This window comes from Diabrotica undecimpunctata, chromosome 10, assembly GCF_040954645.1.
Source record: "Diabrotica undecimpunctata isolate CICGRU chromosome 10, icDiaUnde3, whole genome shotgun sequence".
NCBI classification, from domain to species: Eukaryota; Metazoa; Arthropoda; class Insecta; order Coleoptera; family Chrysomelidae; genus Diabrotica; species Diabrotica undecimpunctata.
In genome coordinates, this window is record NC_092812.1 from 74,969,661 (window position 1) to 74,992,775 (window position 23,115).

The 23,115-nt window shown below is 33.6% G+C and overlaps 1 protein-coding gene across 1 annotated transcript in view; it reads right to left on the reverse strand.

Moving 5' to 3' along the window:
- The window catches only part of rb (adaptor related protein complex 3 subunit ruby), a 40,911-nt gene that overhangs the window by 14,853 nt on the left and 2,943 nt on the right, over nucleotides 1-23,115 (reverse strand). Inside the window, exons 3-11 of the mRNA XM_072546755.1 lie at nucleotides 22,042-22,212; nucleotides 19,141-19,301; nucleotides 15,091-15,340; nucleotides 14,115-14,670; nucleotides 13,839-14,059; nucleotides 13,490-13,736; nucleotides 10,823-10,980; nucleotides 10,575-10,759; nucleotides 1,913-2,360 (exon numbers count right to left, since the gene is read on the reverse strand). Of these exons, the coding sequence (XP_072402856.1) occupies nucleotides 1,913-2,360; nucleotides 10,575-10,759; nucleotides 10,823-10,980; nucleotides 13,490-13,736; nucleotides 13,839-14,059; nucleotides 14,115-14,670; nucleotides 15,091-15,340; nucleotides 19,141-19,301; nucleotides 22,042-22,212 (2,397 nt within the window). The remainder of the gene's footprint in view (nucleotides 1-1,912; nucleotides 2,361-10,574; nucleotides 10,760-10,822; nucleotides 10,981-13,489; nucleotides 13,737-13,838; nucleotides 14,060-14,114; nucleotides 14,671-15,090; nucleotides 15,341-19,140; nucleotides 19,302-22,041; nucleotides 22,213-23,115) is intronic.

Below are 23,115 nucleotides of genomic sequence, written 5' to 3' on the forward strand. Positions count from 1 at the left end.
ATAATTTTATCAAAGAATATAGACGCTTAATTTTATTTTGTATTTTGTTTTACATAGTATTGTGATTGAGGTTTTATTTGTATTTGTACAAGATGACAAGATATACTGAAAAAGAACAGGTACTAATATTAAAATTGCTTAAATATTTTCAATTGGAAAAGGAAGCTGGACAAACATTATTACCAATTTCTGCTGTTCGTGAAGTAAGTTGAAAATTACCGTGAAAATAAAGTTGTTTTATTTACTGTTTATTTTAGCGTGTTGCTGAGGCGTTAGAAATTTCTTTGCCAACCATAAGGCGATTAGCAAATGAAGGAAAACAAAAAGATTCTGATTATACCAATAAAGTAAGCGAATCAGTAGCCACTAGTTGTGAACCCAACTTGATTTTAAATAAATACCAACATACCATTAGGACTCGTATATACGGAATGTTTAGTAAAGGTAAGTTAAAATCTCTATATACATAGAATATATATATATATATATATATATATATATATATATATATATATATATATGTATATATATATATATATATATATATATATATATATATATATATATGTACATAGAGATTTTAACTTACTAATATATCTTGGAAACTCTCCACTGGTAGTATTTTTCTATAATTTTCTATTACACTGATATTCAAATTCTACTTTTCAGTGTTTTCAATAAACTATTATTATTACGCATTAGTGAGTAAATAGTTTTTATGATTAGAATTACATTTTATTTATGTAATTAATTTTTAAGTTACCTAATAAATATTTGAAAACAGTCTTTTTTGTGTTACTTATACTATGGCCAAAAAGCAGTAGTGAGAATAGAAGAAATAACATTAGAAGAAATAGAAGTACAAAGAGTTATTCCACAAGGGTGTATACATACACCAGTATTATTTAATATATATACTTGGAAGACATATAAGTAAGGCAATGGTTTAACGAAACGTAGACATTAGAATTAATGACATAATCATTAATAACCTGAGATACGATGATGATACAGTTCTTTTAGCCGAATCACATGAAGACCTACAGACACTTCTTAATTAGGTGACCGCAGTAAGCAAAGAAGAATATGGACCATCACTCAACAGAGCAAGAAATATATGATAATAACAAAGACAACTCAGGACATTCGTGAGATATATGTACAGAATCAGCCTATTGAAATAGTAAAAGAATTCAAATACCTAGATACAACTATTCATGAAAACAATGACAGCTCTCAAGAAATACGAATCAGAATCAAACAGGCCAGAAGCGCATTTACAAGAATACAGAGGCTTCTCTGCTGTAGAAACTTAAAACTTAAGTTAAAAATACGACTGCTGAGGTGCAACGTGCTATCCGTATTATAATACGGGATGGAAGCGTGGACACTGAAGAAAATTGATGTGAGGAGACTGAAGACAAAATCCGGAGAAAAAGATTCATAGGAAGGAGACGTAACTCATGTAATAACGACTTATTTAGAGCCGCTGTCTCAAAATTAAAAATCGCTGTGGTGATTGCTAACTTTCGACGCGCAGACAGCCCCTTGAGAAGAAGAAGATACAAAAATTCAATAAATGAATCATTTTGTCGTCAATTTTAAAGGTTTCCATATTTATAAATTTAATAAATAATATTGTTTACTTTTTATTTATATACGGGATTACCCCCTGTGGCTAAGTACGATCCTGGCATCTGTCAGATTCTTCAATAATTATATGAAATAATTCTCGACACACCTAATTCATTCTATGACGTCATAACTAATGACGCACTGAAAAGTACCTCTGGGATGTTCTATACATAAGCTTTTTTTTATTTAATGTTTTTTTATTTAATGTCTGTATTTTAGATTTTAAGAAGCAATTGTATAAATAAATAAAAAGTGTATATTAATAAAAAAGATATACCTTTTTTCCTATTCGGATATCATCAATATCATCACCAGAAGTATTGGAGAACAACAGATTAATATTTGTCATACTAGGAGAATAAAGATGTGGCGTTCTTGTAAACCGAAACGTCGCTGATAAACCCTTCCCGTTTATCCTATTGAGTAATTCTATTGGTTTTGTACTTAGAAATACTGGTTGAACAATTTGAATACTAGTATTCACATCTAATGGAGTTGAAGGGCTAAAGAAACCGCCTAGAGAAGGAGTCATAACTGGTGCTGGATTGTCAATATCGTCGAGGTCTAGGAGTAGATCCAAATTGGATCTCCCACTATTTGGTACAGATTCGGTGTTGGTGTTATTAGTAGAAATGGGAGTTTGGTTTTTAGCAGAAGTTTCATCCTCTGAGCTAGATTCTTCGCTGGATGACTGTGATTCTTCAGAGGATCTTCCAGATTCCTTTCTAAATAGATATAAAACAATTAGCTAAAATTTAACAAGTTATATGTTTGAACAAGTACAAATAGAATATAATAAGATACTAAGAATTTGTCCGAATTTGTCAGCTCCAAACAAAAACAGTTATTTAGATAGTAGTTAATGCATTTTCTCAATATAAGTGCATACGAGTGCGTTCACTTCCATTATGTTATTACTCTTTAAAATTATATAAAACAGAGTCATTTCACAAGACTTTATTGTAATTACCAGTAGTCGGCTTGATATAAAAACTTTAAACAAGTTTATTTATCTGTAACGATATGATAAAATTGCCTGTTCTAAAACAGGTCCGTATTTCAGGTCTAACTTGAAAATATGTTAATCCAACTGACGGGACTTCTGACTACAGAAGCTCCTAAAAGGAAAAAAATACTAAAACTTATTCTTCTGCTGTGATTGAACAAGATTTCCCTACCAAAGATCAAGATATTGTATTGCCAGAGTGTGTATATATCTTGCACATAAAAGCGCTAAACATTTCATGAATTTATAGAGGGTCTATAGAAATTAATAACCAACAAGTCCAAGCACGCAAACTAGTCACTCCAGCAGAAAGACTAATTCTGTCAAACGTTTGCCCACCATTTCGTATGCTTTATTAACTCAAGAAATTGAAAAATTGGGCCTTAAAACCATGTCTACCATGTCATTTTTCGAGTTAAGTGCCGTTTTGACGGAATTCAGTCACGTTTATAGTTTTAGCCGACAAATTTTTATCACACCACCGCTTGCGTTAATACCTGAATCCATATTAAATAATCATGATAACACTAACTATAGGATTTTTTTGTCACAAGATTCCTTGGTATGTTTTTCGTGTAAAAGGCAAGGAAATACTGCAGCAAATTGCAAAACAACCCAAGAATCATTTTCTGAAAATTATAACCAAAACCACCACTCCCAAACATCTTCACAATCCATACCTCCTCAAATACTTCCAACTAACCCCTCAAAACTCCAACCGCACAACCAATCATCAATATAGGTACAACCCAGCCTACACCAAATAGCTTAAAACCCAGTTTGGAAGAAATAGTCATACCTCCCCCTAAACCAAATGATGCTCCATCCAAAAAAACCAAAAAAAGTCAGAAAAAGACTCCAACTAACTCACATAGTCGTGGAAACGGCCAAGGCATTCATCTCACAGTAAAACCCTCCATTTATTCTTGATTTTAACCCGGCACTACATATGTGGGGTTTCACAAACCCCAGCTCCCAAATATCGCTCTTAAATAAATCAAACGCAGACTTATGCGCACGTCCACCCCAATAGATTCCCAAAAATGTCCCCACCATCGAATTCAGGCGTTACCTCAGTACATTGTAGGCAGTGAGTGAAGTTACACGCGCCTGAAACGCTCTGGGGTGTGTCAAACCCCACCTATGTACTCGCGTTTGCAATTTTGACATTATAAGTAAGTTTTTATTTTTGACTTATTTGAATCTGCATATTCAATTGTTTAATTTTTTAGCTAAAATATCATGTCATACGAAGCGGAACAGAAAAAGCTCGAAGCTCTATGGGCTGAAATTGATGACGATGCCATCGAATCGGGAAGCGATGACGATATTGACTATATCTCTGAAAGCGACCACAACACCGACTCGGAGCAGGATATCGCAATAGAAGATGTAGTTTCTGAAGGAGATTCAGACATGGAGACATCAAAAACAGAACTTTAGAATGAGACGGAAAATAAAAGCACTAACGGACCTCCAAGAAACGCAGAAATGTATCTCGGAAAAGACGGAACACAATGGAACAAACTTGCTTCAAATAATAAACGGGTTCGAACAAGATCAGAGAACATTATTACTCATTTGCCGGGTGTGAAGCATTATGCAAAAAATGCTAAACGTGCTTTAGATTGTTGGCAATTGTTTTTTGACCGACAAATGATCGAAGACATAGTGCGCTGGACCAATCTCAAAATTCAACAAAAATCAATTGAATATCAAAATAAATGCATGGTGAAACCAACCAATGAATGTGAAATTAAAGCATTTATCGGACTTCTTTATTTAGCAGGTATGTTTCATTCTAATCGTCAGAATTTGAGAGACTTATGGCAAACAGATGGGACTGGTGTCGATATATTCCGCAATACGATGTCTATAAATCGTTTTCAATTCCTGATGGTCTGTCTTCGGTTCGATAACATCGAGAATCGTAAAGACAGAGTCTTTTCGTGGAAGATGTGCTTTCAAACAGTACACCCAACAAGCCTGCAAAGTATGGGATCAAAGTGCAAGCCCTAGTTGACACTACGTTGAAACCCATTCGTACTACGTTTTAAATTTGGAAGTGTATGCAGGAAAACAGCCAGAAGGTCCCTACAGTGTTAGTAATTCCCCAATAGATATAGTAGAGAGGCTAATACAACCTATTTCTGGTTCCAACCCAAATGTGACCTTTGACAACTGGTACACTAGTTATGAATTAATGATAAAATTGCTGAACGAGCATAAACTTACGTTAGTAGGCACGCTGAGAAAGAACAAACGATGCATCCCAGCACAATTTTTGACAGTCCAGAACAGAGAACAAATGACATATTTATTTGGCTTTCAGAAAGATATTACACTTTTATCGTATGTGCCGAAAAAAAATAAAAACGTTCTACTGTTGTCCACCATGCACCATGATGGAACTATTGATGAAGCAACTGGCGATAAAAATTTACCAGCAATAATAAGCTTCTACAACTTTACTAAAAGTGGAGTAGATGTAGTGGATGAACTGTCTGCATCATATAACGTATCTAGAAACTCACGGAGATGGCCTCTTACGATCGTGTTTTCTCTCTTGAATACAGCCGCCATAAATGCTTTGGTGATATACAGAGAAAACAATCAAGATTTCAAACTTGCCAGAAGATTGTTTATCAAAATGTTGGGATTTGAATTGATCCAGGACCACATATCTGAAAGAAAAAATAATCCAAGAATACCAAGGAGTATTCGTCAAAACATTGCACATTTTGGCCAAGATGACCCTGCAGTGCCACCTGCCAAGATTCCAAAACTCATGTTAAGATGTTCAGTATGTCCAAGAAGCCGAGATCGGAAAACTAAATATTTCTGTTCAAACTGTGACTCATTACTGTGCCTGGAGCATGCTGTCATAAGTTGTCAAAATTGCATGAATTCAAATAGCGATTAATTTTTTTTCTTTCACTGTACAACCGGGCAGAGTTTTTCCTTGTATTATCTTACTATTAGATTTTCATTTACTATTGTATTTTTGATCATATGGTGTTTATATTTTTTGGTAAGATTGTTCAGTTAAGTTGTGGTTTTTGCTTATGGAGAATTGCCTATTATTAGTTTATTTTTAATTTCTTTTGAATAAAGGTGTTCTGATTATTTCTTTTTTGCTTAAATAGTCCTTAGATGATCACTTCAGACCATGAAATTAGAAAACATATAAAAAAAAACTGCCAGAAAAAATTCTGATTTTCTTAGAAATTGGGGTTTGTCACACCCCACATATGTACTAATGACAGAAAAATCCACGTATGTGACGCCGGGTTAATCAAATATCCGATCTATTTGAAAATGTTTATGGTGTACAGGTTCCAGTCAGCGTCATAAAAAACTACACTAACGATTTTAAGTTTTAGTGAAAATGCTAACAGCAATATACCCCTATTTCAAACAAAGATCCATTAAAGCTAGATATACAAAAATAAGAAAGAAACTACTGATACATTTACAGATGACCTACTCGGATACTGAGATATCAGAGACTGAAAGTGCAAGAAATTTTGCAGTTGATCATTAACGGTTTTTACAATAAACCGATGCTTCAAATAATTCTGACCAGATATAATCCAGATATAATTCGTCTTCAGGAAACTAATTTCAAAAATGAAAAAATACAAGCTTTAAAAATTACTGCAAAAATCGAACTAGCCAAGAAAAAGCCAGTGGCGGAGTAGCTATCTTGGTAAAAAAGTCAATTTAAACCACAATAATCTCTCCTAATATTGCTTCTAGATACTAATCTAGAAGCAATTTGCATTAAACTTAACTCAAGTCCAAATACCTACATTTGTAACATACCTACCTTCATCAACGCAAGTAGACCCAGAAGTATTAACTGAACTCTTACAACAAATTCCCCAACCCAGACTTATTTTGGGCATTTTAATGCCCAAAATAATAATTACGTGGCTCTTTTAATATAAATACTAGGGAAAGACTGCTGGAAGAGATATTTGAACAGTCCAAGCTTTCAGTCTTCAACTCTTCAATCTTTATGTATAGACCTTACGATATTCGAACCAGATCTGAGCACACAGCTCTCCTGGAATAGGCTCGACTTCTTATACAACAGTGATCATTATTCACTTTTTATTCATAATAACAAAAACCAATGTGGACAGACCTATACTCCAAAATGGAATTTAAAAAACCCTAACTGGAATCTTTTTTCAAATTTAATCAGAAGCAGTATGACCATATTTAAAAGCACCTCAAATATAGACGAGACACTGAAGAACCTTGTTCCTATTATCACAAAAGCAGCAGAAAGAGCAATAGGAAAGACTACATGCATAAAATAACGCAACCCTGTCCCATGGTGCAATCATGAATGCAAAACAGCAATCGAATTCAGCAAAAGAGCTTTTAATAAATACAAGCGCTACAAAACTCTTGAGAATAAAATTGTATACACAAACAACCTGCTATAGCCAAGAAGAGAACTAGAAATGCCAAACGCCAGTCATGTACTCAATATGTATCAACGTTAAATGCCAACACTCCCATGACTGAAGTATAAGTCCGAAGAATATTAGAATAAATAGCAATCAATATATTAAAAGCCTCGGGATAAATGGAAAGACAGTTACTAGTAATACTGAGATTGCCAAAATCCTTGCTAACACATACAGAAACCGATCCAGTAATATTAATTATAAAAAATCTTTCATTAATTACAAACAGCAAGACGAAAATAAGCAAATTAGCATTATACCTAACACAGATGAACCGTTACATTTATTCATTTCTCAGTTAGAGTATACAGAAGCATTATCAAATCTCAAAAGAAAACTAGCGCTGGCTTGGATGATACACCTAGTATTTTTATCAAACATCTTCCAGTCAGCGCTCACAAACAACTTCTAGATGTGTTAAATATTATTTGGCTACAGCAAAAATTTTCTAAAAAAGGCAGGAATCCACAGTCATACCTATACAAAAACCTAATAGTATTAAAACAAGTCCCGAGTCATACCGACAGATATCCTTAACATACGCCATATGTAAGTTACTAGAAAACATTAGTTTTGTTCGCGGAGACAGTCCCTGACTAGTTTTAGATAAATTGCGGTCCCGATTCAGGATTAATATTGTGTGCTGGCGCGATTAGTTACTAGTTTTTAACAGTCAAATCTCCGCGAACAATTTCCGGACGTTTCTGACTGTTTCTAACTCCAAAACATCAACACGTTGTTTTGTTTATATTTACAAGGAGGAACACAGAATTTTGAAAAAATTTTATTTTAAAGACGATATTGCCAAAATGTGTAAGTCAAAAATGGGGTACTAGTGGAGTAAGACGGAATGATGTCTACGGAGATGAAATTTATATCAACGACCCTGAAATTTATTTATATATATTTATTTAAAGATGTAGAACATAAAGATTTAAGACTCAACAAAAATATATACATAATAGGTTAGTTAGTATTAACGATTGACCAAAAAAAAACAAACAAACAAAAAATCTGACAATTTACAGTTTCTATAGCGCTTACGCTAACTAAAAATCCACTCTAATCCATAAACCAAATGGACTGATCATGAACCAGTTAGAAACACTCCGCGAACATCGAACTCTTTGTCAAAGTCCCGGATTTTTAACACCGCGAACGCTTGAAAGCAGAACTGCGCATGCGAATCAATGAGAAACCAGTCAGGGACTGTCTCCGCGAACAAAACTATTATTAATAATAGACTAAAATGACACCTGGAGGAACAAGATTTAATTATTGCAGAACAAAGTGGTTTTAGAGAGCAAAGGTCAACCAAAGATAATCTCATAGATTTGGAAAGTTACATTTCTGAAGCATTCGCACTAAGGAGTAAATGTCTAGCGGTTTTTTTTGACATATCAAGACCTTCCGACACAGCCTGGCACTATTATATAATAAAAAAAATTACATAGTTGGAACATCCAAGGTCACTGCCTCTTCTTTATTAATTTTTTTTTCTCAAAATAGACCTTCCAGAGTTAGGACAAATAACAGAAGATATAATATATCCAGAAAATGGCATTCCTCAAGACTCGGTTATAAGTAATACCCTCTTCATAGTGGCAATCAATGATATTCTCAAAAACCTAAAATCGCCTATAAAGGCCCGAGTTTACGCGGATGATCTTGTAGTTTTTTACAGAGGTAAAAATATACAAAATATATTTTGTCACACACAGAACTTTATACAACACTCAACACGTCACAAAAAACAGGTTTGTTTTTCCATTGAAAAAACTCGTTTCATCCTGTTTTCTAAGAAAAATGTCACAAACAACTCCAACCTAAGACTATGTGATGAGAACATAAAACGTGTAACGTCAATAAAGTTCTTGGGCATGACATTCGAAGAAACTCTAACCTGGAAACTTCATATAACAAATTTGATCTTATCTTGCCATAAGCGATTAAATCTTCTAAAACCCTGGCTAATAAAGAATGGTGTGCACCAAACACCTTTGATGTTATACAGAACATTAATCAGATCAAAATTAGATTATGGATCTAGTGTGTAGTCTACAGCCAGAAAGACACTGCTAAAAAAACTTGAAATCCTTCACAATCTCTCTTTACGTATAATATCTGGAGCTTTTTGCACAACACCAATCGAAATTATTTATTGTGAAGTTAGTGAACCGTCTCTAGAAGAAAGAAGACTTTATTTAAGTGTAGCATACGCTGCAAAAATCAGGTCGAACTCAAAAAACCCTACTATTCAAAATTGTTTTCAGAAAAGTTCCCAAACCTCTTCATAAATAAGCCAAGAACGGCCAAACCGCTCTACGCAAGGATTAGAAGCTACTTAAATCAATTAAACTACTCGTTCCCAGAATGCTTTCCCTCCCAATCGTCCTTAATTCTTCCATGGCAAATAAAGAACCCTCAGTGCCTAACCCGCCTCATTTCTTTCGACAAACATTCAACAAACCCACAGTTAATCAAATCCGCCTTCAACGATATTCTTCACAACTACAAGAATTATACACATATATACTCAGATGCATCTAAATCCAATGAAGGTACTGGTGTTGCAGTCATAACCCCAACATCGACAAATAAATACAAACTCCCTTCAGAGTACTCCATTTACTCTGCTGAACTATACGCTCTATACCAGGCCACCCTTGCTGTCAACGCATCCAATAATATCGATTATATATACTCAGAGATTCTTTAGTTCCGTACAATCAATCGAATATGTCTACCCAACTAATCCTTTGGTCATCAATATAAAACAAGAAGTTCATATCGATCAACTGAATGAAATATTATATTCTTCTGGATACCATCCCATATTGGAATTCAAGAAAACGAAGAGGCAGACAACGCTACAAAAGAAGATGCAACTAGTGATAGTGCGGATTGTACTGAAACATTTACGAGTGCGGACGTGAAAGGGCGGTTCAAATGTAAAGTGCGATATATGTGGGAAGAAAAGTGGAAAGTGTCATCGGCCAAGCTCCGCGATAGAAAAAAATCGCTAAAACCCTGGCCCACATTACCAACAAGTCAGAGAGACCACGTAATATTAACGCGACTTCGACTGGATCATACGAGATTAACTAATAGCCATGTGTTTTCCAACAAACAGCCAACAAAAAAACATGTCCAGCATTAACGCCAAAGCGTATGTTGTACAATATACCCAACAAACTAAGTGATATTTTAGATCAACAGTGCAATATGTCAAACCTAACAAGTTTCTTAACTTCAATTAACATTTTAAACGCTATCTAAACATATAAATATAATGCAAATTATTGTTCGCTACTATTGTTTAGCTAATAACCAATTTGGCTGATGCGATTTTTTTAATAAAAAAAACAGCGAAGGCGGAAAACGAACTTGTAGCATTTGATCGGCCAGGTCCGATTTAGTGACCAGAATTCTAATATTCCAATAATAATTACTTAGAAGTGTCTTCTTCGGAAGATTCTTCTTCACTTGACTCTTCCTCATTCAAGTCGTCGTCGCTTTCACTCGAAGAACTGGTACTTGAACCATAGTCACTACTATTGCCACCAGAACTAGCTTCAGACTCCCACATTCCCCACATTCCAGATTCAGAGTTGAATTCTTCTTTTCTTTTCTTGTCCTAAAAATATATCAAAATGCACGAATTATATACAGAAGCTAAATTTAATATCTTTTCGCTTACCGTACTTTTATGAACTTTACCCTCCTCTCCTGATAGTTGCTCTACGTTCCTAACGTCTCCTGTAGGCGGATTAGCAGGAAAAGGAGGTAAATCTTCATATCCATTAGCTCGTTGTTTAATGTAATGAGAAAGAGAGCCCAATTGTAACTCTTCATGACCTAAAAATTATACATCTGTCCTAAAGGTATCCGACCTTGATTCATAACTTTGCAATGCTATATTCTTCGCCATCCAACTAGTGAAATACTTAGAAGTAAGTCATTCTACTTAACAACACGCGCCTATAGTATTTTAGGTCATTGAAGCATTTCTGATCCTGAAAACAGGGGCAAAAGAGACCGAACTAAAAATAAATATTCAAAAGACAAAAAAGTTAAAACAAGCAAGAGCTAGGGAAAACAGACGCACAGTTGAATGAAAGGACGATATTGAAACTTTAGAATGTTTGACTTATCTGGGAGTTGCATTAAGCACGTATGGAACGGAAAAACAATAAATTCAAAGAAGAATAGTAAAGGGAAACAAAGCTTATTTTTCACTCGCCTCTGTGTTCAAAAACACTACCTCTCCAAAAACACAGTGGAAATTGAAAATTAGGGTCTACAAAACTATTATCGGACCAACGTATATTATAGATGCGAGACAAGGGTGACGACAGAAAACACAAAAAGTATTTGAAAGAAAAGTCCAAAGGAAGATATTTGAACCTATTAACGAAAACAAAGTATGGAGATATAGGAATAACCATCAACTCTACCAACTGTTCAAAGAAGCACCGATCTCAGATTTCGTTAAATTTGAGAAACTTTAACGGGTTGGTCATTTAGTGAGAATGGAAGCAGAAAGATTTCCAAAAAGACCCTAGATAATGCAGGGTGCAAGACCAAAAGGAAGGCCACGGAAAAGGTAGGAGGACGAAGTGGCAGCGGACGCGCAAAATTTGCTAGATATGAGAACCTGGAGAAGATCGGCGCAGAACCGACCAGGTTGGAATCACAGTTTGGAAAGGCTCGATTTGAAGTGTAGTGCCATTGAAGAAAGAAAGAGAGAGAGAACCATTTCTGAAATTAAGTTCTTGTAATAGCCTTCAGTTCCATCGTTGTTTGAAACATTATGTTGCAGTTAAAGGGTGCTATGTTAGGCTGTACGGAAACTAGAGGTGTAGTGCAACTTTCTGTTTTACCAAAAACAGTTTTATTCTCACTGCACCTTTTAAGACTTGACTGCAAAATTCTGTTGTTGATTGTCTGACCTCTTATCACGTATTCAGGTGCAAATCTTTATAATCAACATGGAATCTAGATTGGAAGTTTCCATTTTTGAAGACTTATTTTGTTTCGAGATTATAACTGCAAACCCACGACTCTATGATCTTTGTATACTTATGAGTATATTTTTATCATTGGGACCATCTCAGTTGTCCAGAGTTCTTTTTCTGCTCTATCTTTTGCAATTTTTGTATGTATTTGGTGCACACAAGGATCATTCCTGTCGGTTAAAATTCTTGAAATGCAAATTTTCGCATTTCCAAATCTGACATGTACGTTATTTTAAAATGATGTTGTGCTGGAAGGTCCGCCGGAACGAGAATCACTGTCAACAGACGTACGGTCATCTTTAAACCGATTGAACCATTCTTATATAGTTGTTTTGTTATCACAAAATTACTTTTGCATCATTTGAATAGGTTCCGCAAACCGTCTTTTCGAGTTTAAAGCAAAACTTAATGCAAATTTGTTGCCCACGTCTTCGTTATTTTCATCAATAACAAAATAAGACTAAGGCAAAACAATGTCAACAAAAGGTTGCTATTACCAAATATACATTTCCCATTGGTATCTGCGGTATACGGCAAGTTCGAGACAAGCTACTAATTACGCCCGTAGTCTAAAGAGGAACATTTTAGTGCGAAGTTATGAATGAAGGTTGAAGATATATCTTTGGAATCGACTTTTTATAGCATTCCAATAGCACTCAAAAATTGCTTCTGAAATTATTTTATCTATTATCTGCTGTATTTAATGAGAATTGACCACAATTTTAATGAAAAATACGATATATTTCTCAATTAAGACATACTATACATTTTAAAGAAGAGGTCTTTATAAAATGATAAACAATATTATTGATGTGCGTTCCTGGGACGATTTTATTAGATGATAGTTCAATTAATTACATAAAATTTACTTTAACTCGAGAATACCTGTCAGAAAAAAAAACATATGTGATTCATCTTTAAAAAGATAACCACACTCAATCATGACACTACCATTCTTTCGATAATAATATTATTGTAACTTATGAGGAAAAACCACGAAAAAACTTCTTGAAGTTTTACCTAAGAAAAAGTTTTCGCAGTCACAAGTATTTTATATTTGAGGCAAAACTAACAATTGTTAGCCTGAACATCGAGGGCATTACAAAAGTTAATATGCTCACCCATGCTTTATTCCCATTAAACAAACTAGACAACTAAAAATATATTTCCATCAAAAACCATAAAAGTATACACAATATATATATATATATATATATATATATATATATATATATATATATATATATATATATATATATATATATATATATATATATATATATATATATATATATATATATATATATATATATATATATATATATATATATATAACTATTATATCTTACCAGTTAGTTGGACATTTAAATCAGGAGCCGGCTTTTGGGCCAAGAATATTTTGAGGGCTTGAGTTTTAATTTTACCGTCTTGATTGGGCACAAATTGTTTGAATAATCTTGCTTTATCCCGTATATCATAGTTCTGATCATATTTAGCGAGGTTGCAAACATACTGGCACAGCAAAGACGTTTGTTCGGGATTTGTTATGTACAATTTGATAGCCAAGTTCATCACTTGAAGCTTAACAATGTCATCCTAAAATATGTGAGAAACATTGGAATGAATAGGACAATAAAATAGACAATAAATGGACAAAAAATTGTATTTTCTCGCACCAAATAAACCAAACACTTTTACCTCATCTGGAAAAGTTTTAGCCATTTTCCGTAACACATCTGGTGCAACTTGTGGCACCTTTTGTGAATGTTCTCCTAGGAGCCAAAGAATGGCAGCTCTAGCTTGGGCAACTGTAATACTATCGAGCAATCTAGCCATATGAGTAATTATTTCTTTGGGGTCAGCAGCTTGTGTCTGCAAAAGTCTTTTAATAACTACTACACTTTCTGCTACAACAGCCTCTGAAAAAAAGTTATAATTATTACAAAAGATTTAATGATTTGACAAAATTCTTACCGTCTCTGTTAGATAATAAAGAAACTAAACCATTAAGGCACGAGTCAGTGATTTCTGAAATCGAACAGGCACATCTTCCTATAGCTTGAATAGTGGCAGCAACGAAATTCTTATCACTATTAGAAATGTAAGTCTGCAACTCTCTTAAAATAATAGAAACATTTGAAACATTCGTGACATTAGTAAGTATGTCTAATTTCAGCAACTTCACATTAGTTGGATCTGATATCCTAACAAAAAAACTCTTCAGGTAAGGTTCAAACATCCCCTTGTTAGTAAGACTCATTGATGCTATTGCATTAAGAACTATGCTTTGTACTTCAACGTGAGATCTCAGAAAACGCACTAATGATTTTGCAGCTAAAATACTTTCACTTCTTGGGGAAGCATGGTGATATAGTTGAGCAACTGACATGACCACTGCCGCATTTCTGGATTGTAGCAATGGCCTTGTAGATCTTAGAAGCAGTCGATGATCTGGATCCAAACTAGGTATGTGGCTTTCAGAGGCTTCAGAGTTTGACTCGTAAAACTCTTTATCAGATTCGTTGTTTTCCTAAAAAGAATAATTTAAAAACTATTGGTAAAAAGAACAATTTTAGGCGAGGAAATGAAGCACTAAACCTACCAATTTTCCGCAGCAAGATGAATCGCTGTGAAACTATTTGCATTCGATTCAGGAAGGTGTCACGAAAGTTTGTGAACAAAATAAATTAATGGTGGTAAAATGAAAATTTTTTATATAAGGAAAAAGCATTTCTAAAGTGCATAGAAAATAAAAATTTGAAAAAATTAAAAAGAAAAATAGACAGGAATGAGTTTAATTTTGTCGCTCAGTAGTTTTAGAGGTCGCTAAACACGAATATGTTCTCTCATTTCCTACTGTTTTAAGCGCATACCTACCTACAATTTTTTCCTATACAGTATATAGAGCCTATATATTTTGAAGTTTAAAAGGAAATAATTTGATACTCACTTGAAGGTTTGGATCTGCAAACTGGTTTCTAGCATATCGAGTAAGCATGTTCACAATTGTCACCTGGCCCCATTCGTCCACATCTACCAACAAGGCACATAATTTTCTAAACACTTGATGAATCAGATCCACCCTTTCTGGACATACTTCAGTAAAAGCCATTACTGCTGAACCTATTACTAAAACAGTTTTGTCTGCAAGTAACTTCTGGATGATTGTGATAAGTTCAGGTTTCATATCAGGATCTAAACTAAAAAATGAAATAAATGTTTAACTGAAGTAACTTGCAATTTAGATAATAAAAACAGAGAACAGTATTTTTAACAGCATTATAACCAATTTAATACAGGCAAAACCAATTTGAACATCATATGTGCCTACGCCTCACAGGTAGGATGTGAAGAACAGGAGAAGGAAGAATTTTGGAGAGCCCTTGATTGCAACATGCTCGAGATTGCTGTAGACGAAAAGTGTTTTATTGAAGGTGACTTGAATGGACATATTGGTAGAGATAGAGTTCATGGAGGCTTGGGGATGGGAATAAGAGCATTCTTTAGAATAGAATAGAATAGAAATATTCTTTATTGTCACTGAAAATTGTACAATTTTATGGACAAAGCTTACAAAAAGTCAAAAAAATAACAATAACAATTTAAAATTTACTAAAATTACACAAAGCGTCAATATCACAAAATAAAAGATAATAAAATATACAATCCATTGCAAAATTTAACTAATATACAAATTGCATAATAAAACCTTACGAATTAAAAAGTTTAAGTTGCTGCATGTGATACCCAAATATATATAAAAATACTTTAGTTACTTGTATCTAAATGTACTGTGATTTCTTAGTTATTCGTTAAGAAACTCTTACACTGAATAATATGGTCTTTCAGAGAGATAGGCTTTTGTCAATTTACGGAACTTAAGGAAAGAAGTTGTAGATTTAAGTTGCAAAGGGAGATGGTTGCATAATTTTTTTGTCGAATATAATATAGATTTCTTTACTAACTCTGTGGACGGGATCGGTAAATACACATCAAAGGTTGAATTTCTGGTGGAGTAGTCATGATTAGGTCTTGCTGGAAAAACATGTAAGTGTTTACAAATTAAGCAAACAGTTTCTAAAATATATAAAGAAGAAAGAGTTAAAATCCCGTGATTTTTGAGGTAGCTTCTGCAATGTGTTATTCTACTGAGGCCAAAAAGCCTCAGTTATTCTATTAATCTTTTTTGTAATTTAAAAACAACATCAGATTGAGCAGTTGTACTAGAACCCAAAAAAGGAAGGCCATATCGAAGATGAGACTTGAACAAAGAAAACTATGTTATTTTGGAAAATGCTAAATTGATTTCCTTCGAAACAGATCTTATGGCATAGCAAGCTGAGGCTAGTTTTTTACTTAACAAATCGAAATGAAGGGACCATAAGGTTGCTGTCTATAAAAATGCCAAGAAATTTTACAGAATCAATGATACTGACCTGGCTGTTATTAAGAAGCAAGGTTGAAGAGCTACTTTATAGGATAATGCTACTGTCTTATCCCCGTTAAAAGAGAGTAAATTAGAGTAAATTTATTTTAAGTAGATCAGAAGTTATAGTTGCATGAAGAGTTGCAATATTAGAGTTTCTCCAGGTAATACCGGTATCATCAGCAAAAAGAAAAAATTTTCCATCGATTTTTAAGTTAGTGATGTCATTTATAAAGATAAGGAAAACGACCCAATACTGAACCTTGTAGTACTCCACATACAATGCTTTTGTGACTACAGTCAGTATCATTTGCTCTAACTAGTTGTTTCCTATTCCTCAAGTAAGATTAAAACCAATTCAAAGAAATACCTCGAATTCCGTAGAAATTTAGTTTTTTTATAAAATTGTCGTGATTTACACAATCAAAAGCTTTGGCATAGTCACAAAAAACAGTGACAGTGTAAAGATTCTTGTTTAGTGATTGATAGACTTCATGTAGTACAGAAAACATAGCATCACTGGTTCAATTATTTTATAAAAAGCCGAACTGACTTTGTGATAAAATGTTGTTTTCAATGAGAAAGGACATAAATCGTGCTTTTATAAGTCTCTCAATAATTTTGGATAGGACAGGTAGTAAGACAATAGGTCTATAGTTGCAGACATTCGATTTTTCACCACCCTTATGAAGAGGAATAATAATGGCTATCTTTAGGCACTCTGGAAATATACCTTTTTCAAAGGAATCGTTAATTACCAGGACTTCCAACACATTTTTTGAGAGTTTTTAAGAAAATTTTTTTGGAAGATTTACTTTAATAAGATTTGCTGATACTACTGATTGTTTGGATCAGCTCAGATTTATCAACTGGTCTTATAAAGAATGAACTCGAGACCTTTTTTGAATTGGAGAGATAGGAAATAGGATCTTGTTGTGGCAAAATAGTTGATGTTATATTTTTACTCACATTAACGAAGTATTCATTTAGATTTTCAGGGTTTGGAAGAGACAATGTTTGAGCTGTGTTAGTTTCATTTCGAAGATCGTTTATGAAGACTGAAGACCAGTATGTTATCCATAGTATCGTGGGAAGGGAAAGCCAGATAGATTTTATGCTGTGTAGAAGAAGTCAACTAAAAGAGTTTACCAACTGTAACGTGATAAAGGGTGAGTGTGTAGCCAGTCAATACCGACCTGTGATAGTGAATACTGGCACAGGACCGACAAACATGGAAAGCAATAGTAAACGCGGCAAAGACTCACGAATAGTTGTAGCGCCATTGATGATGATGATAGTGGATACGGAGATAAAGGTGAGGCGGAAAGGAAAGCAAGTAAGACAACAGAAAGTAAAGTGGTGGAAGTTACAGGATAAGGATTTGGCAATAATTTTTAAGTATAGACTGCTGGAAGAGCTTGAGGAAAAATATATGATAAATGACTGGTCGGAAGCCAACAGTAAAGTTGTGGTGCGAGTGTGAGAGGAAATGCTAGGAAAAACATCTGGTAAAGGGCCTCCTAGAGACAAAGAAACTTAGTGGTTTTACGATGAACAGAAGATTAGAAAGAAGAGAAAGGCTAGAAAGAGGTATGACAGGTCTAAAAGAGAGGAAGATAAGGATATATAAAAGGTAACAAAGAGGGAAGCAAAGCGGGCTATAGCTACTGCTAAGGAAAGATCGTCTGTATAGCTGTATGAAGAGTTGGAAATATCCGAGGGAATGAAAAGGTTATACAGCATTGCTAAAGCAAGGGACAAGTCATCAAAGGACTTGATCCACGTGCTGCAGATTAAGAGTGTAGATGGAAGAGTGTTAACAACTGATGTTGAAATAAAGCAAAGATGAAGTTGAAATAAAGCAAAGTTTAACTGGAAGCAAATAAGCGGGGTACTTTGTGATCGAACAATCGGGAAAGGGACGAAAGGAAAGATATACAAAATGCGGCCTGTAGAGAAGATTCAGGAAAACAAGATGGAAGTAGCTGAAATGAAAATGATGCGATGCGGTGGATGTTGGGTAATACTAGAAAAGACTAGAATGGTAGGTCATGTCAGACGAAGACTAGAACTGTTAGAAGTTAATGGAATGAGAGGTAGAGGAAAACTCAGGAGAAGATGGAAGGACTGTGTTACAAAGGAATTAAGAGAGAAAGATTTAAGTTAAGAAACACCGATGGACAAAAATAAGTGGCGGCGAAGAATAAGGAACAGGAATCTTTGAAAAGGGAAAAGCTGAAGAAGAAGAAAATAACAGATAAGTATCATTTCTTAGGTCTGTAGTATAGAAGAAGGTAACAGCTCAAGTGCTATAACTTATATGCCAATATATATACCTTTATTGGAGGTGTGGATAATTTTACCCAAGGTTTACTGATTATAATCTTTTACTTAATTTAGTTCAATGATATATAATTGGACTAGATTTTTCGAATACTGTTAAAAATATTTTGTTTTTGTTGCAAAGGAGCAGGAAAGCCAACTGAGACCTTCCAATTTATAGTTAAACATCCTACCTTTTGAGCTACCAATCCACCACATCTTTTTTATTCAATAAAACAAATATTTTCTTACCTGTTCAGTTTTGGAATTGCATGGGCAGCAGTCTTTCTCACATAAGGAGACATATCAGAAGAGGCATCTTTAATCGCTAACATTACTATTGGTGATATCATTTTCACTCTTACACTTGACAAAACTCTTAATGCCCCTGCTCTTATTAGCTGATTTGGTTCCTAAAATGTGCATGAAGAAAAAATTATACACTAATATATATATATATATATATATATATATATATATATATATGAATTAATACACACTACTAAAAATGGATGTATTGAGTGATATACAAGCGTTCATTTTTAATCCATACTCCTTTGCCTGTTTCTAGAAATTTTTAAATAGTTTAATTATTTTTCTGATCTTGTTTCAGAGAAGTATTATTTCTTGGGTCTTATGTCAATATATATCCGATATTAATTGAGAACTGTTTGTCAACTGCAATTTTACTTGCGGTATTTTCCAGTGCCATATACACTAATCTTATAATTTTACAGGTATATGAGTTCTACCACTGCCTCGTAAATTCTTGTTCTGTTTATTTTATTATGTTTGTTAAAAATCTATAAATATCATATGTATATCCAAACCCTGTTTATCAGTGAAGCTTTATGATTGTTTTATCAAAAAAACTTGGTCTGTTATACTGCTCTGCCTCCTCTAAATCCAACTTGAGATTCTCCTATTACAATTTTGCTGGATACGACCTTTAGGCTATTTATTCAAATTATGGCTAAAAACTTTTGTAGTTTACATGTAAGAGTGAGATACCCCTATAATTACTACAGATCACTTTTCTTGAATAAACAGCCCCTTTTCATCTGTCTGTCCCCTCGCTACACATTTTAAATCAAGTTCGTGACCACCTTAAGTAAAGTTTAACCTTCTTCTTTTAGGAACTAGGCCGGAAAACGGCTTAGCATTTTAATTATTGTTTTTTAATCTTTATTATTTTATTTACTTCTTGCTCAGTTGGTTCTGAAATATTTACAGTCCTTTATATTTTTCAAAAGGATGATGTATTGTCTTACTGATTATCCTTCAGTTCCAATCATTCTCTTTACCTCTATCCCTATAAGGGGTTAGCGTCCCTAATTACATTTCTCCGTAAGTGTCTATCATATCATTAATTCCAGGAACCCACTGATCAGCAATTCTTCGAATTGGGTGTATAACATCTCTACATTGAACATGACCAAACCATCTTAACCTATGCTCTCTCATATTGGCAACAATTCGTGCCATCCCTAGACTTTCCTTAATATACTCATTCCTAATTTTATCATTTTTTATCACTCCACTAATCCATCTAAGCATTCTCATTTCCGCCACATGCATTCCTTGTTCCTCTTTCTTTATAACTGTCCAACATTCAGTTCCGTGCATCATAGCTGGTCTTATGGCTGTTTTATAGAATTTTACCTTCAGCTTTATTGAAATTTTTCTGTCACACAACGCACCACTTGCTTCCTTCCACTTCAACTATCCAACCCTAATTCTACTGTATGCATCTTCACCTATTCCCCCATTACTCTGTAACACCGATCCTAGGTAGTTAAAACTATTAATTTTCAGATTCATTTCACCATCCAAATATATCATTATATTTGTACTAACTCCATCATTAAATGAACATTCCAAATACTCTGTTTTTGAGTATCAAATAATATATAAATCTTTAAAATATTGAGCTCATACTTCAGTCTTCTCATTTACTTGTTTAGTTGATGGAAACCCTAACCAGTTCCCCTTGTTTATATCGAGAGTATAACATACTTGTGAATTTCTTACTGCAATTTTTTGTTTCTTAATAGCAAAAGAAAGAAGAATTACAGGAAATGTTAATACATCTAAATAAAACACCAGAAAAATAGGACTGAGAAAAAAATTGTCTGTCAATAACTAAATATTTAACACATGATTTGTTGGATAGATATGAATAACTTTGGGTTAACACAAATCAAAATATAGAACAGGTTAAGCCATATGTATACTTACGACAAAAAATAAAATTATCAAAGCAGAACCCAAAAGTCGATTCGAGTAGATCTTCCTTAGCCTGGGCAGTATTTGGCCACCTAGAAACGATCTTTAAATCCAACTTACCAAGTACTCTAAAATACAAAACTTCAGCATAATTCATAAATTGCAAGTAATTCAAGGTGGTATGAAATGTAGAACACTGAATATTAAACTCAGCGATCATATACCTAATGGGGAAATTAGAATATAAAAGGTAATAGATCTAATGCATGTAGATGCAGCGAATTGTTTAATGGCGACCAAGAAAATGCAAGAGAACCAGAAGCAGAGCTCAAACAAAATTTTTACACAAGAGAACAAGAGTCAGACCTCAAGCCAGATGGAACGATGAAATCAAATTAATAGCTGGGCATGAATGGAAACAGAAAACAAAGAACACAAACGAATGGACACATCTAAGGTAGGCTTACAGACGATGGACGGAATAGCTCATGATATTTTCTCATAATCTTCATTGCATAAATTCTCTCTTGAGAGTTTTTTCAGCTTTCCCTAAGACTTCTGCCATATTCTCATCTCTATTCCTTTTTTGATCATCTTTAATAAAGGTCCACTTGTTCTTTTTTATATAAGACTTGTCTTGCATCACTTGTTGTTTCTCATTGTTCTTTTCAACTTTACCAAACATGTTCCCTCTGCTCATATTTTTATGCTTTTCCCACTTTGATTTTGATATTCAAATGCTCAATATACATAATAAGATAATTTATGTAATATATTTTTCCCTTTACAGTCCGAAATTCGAATTAAATATTAGTAAAAATTTAATACCACTTTCACACTCACTAACAAGTTACCAACAAGTTAAAAGTCACTCCATACATACTTAACCAATATAAAAAATATTACTCTCCAAAAATAATATCTTACCTTTAAAGCTCTTTGGAATGTAGATATGGAAAGTAAAGCTAAATCTTGTTGTTCTTCAGCGTATCTTTCTAAGTAAACGTAAACCAACTTTTTAACTTCAATATTTTTAGATACCACATTTTTTACAACAGCAGGAAAGAGTACAGAAGCATCACGTCCCTTTGCTACCATCTAAAATTCAAGGAATTTGGCAAATAAAAAAAATTTAACTAATTCCATTACTGGATAAGTTAAGTTTTAAAACCTCCAGAGTTGTCACAATTAAAAACCCTTTTAAAAGAGATAGTTTTAAAAAATAAATAATATAAATTATACAAGGTGCTCCAAAAAAAGAGTAGTATATAAAAATTATATTTTTTCTTATGGAACAGATTATATTTGATAACATTTTTTAATTGACCTTAAAAATAAGCTATACATTTATAAGGGTTCCCTATACAGAAAAACAGGATGTTTTGATTTATTTCGATTTTTCTAAAAATGTAAGGTTTTAGAAAAAATTAAATATCTATGAATCTAAGAATCGGAGACAATTTTTTTCTTGAGCATCAATAATAGACTATTTGTCATATTAAACAGATGTTTATTACAAACAAAAAAAATACAGGGTGGTCAAAACATTAGATTCTATTAGCAAATTTAAGCTGCAATAGCATACTTATTTTAAATTAAACACCCTGTATTTTATTAGTCTGTCATGTGGAAAATTTACTAAGCTTTCAATCTATAAATATATGGTCTCCTACTTTTGAAATACTTAAAGATTTCCTAATTTGTAAGCTTTAACAATTATAATCAATGATGTTGTGGTTATGAACAACAAATCACCAAACACCAGCATTATACCTAGCCAAGATACTGTCATCAATAAGATTTAAATTTTTATCATTTAATAACACAGGATAATTTATTATTTTAGTTGAATTTGGATTACATGTGAACTGAATAATATTCCTATATTAAATGGCATACCCTACATGATATACCATATACTGGAAGACATTTAGTTTATCCTTCATTCTATACCGGGTGATGAATCGCCAAACGGGCCATAGGAAACCCAATGGGAAATTC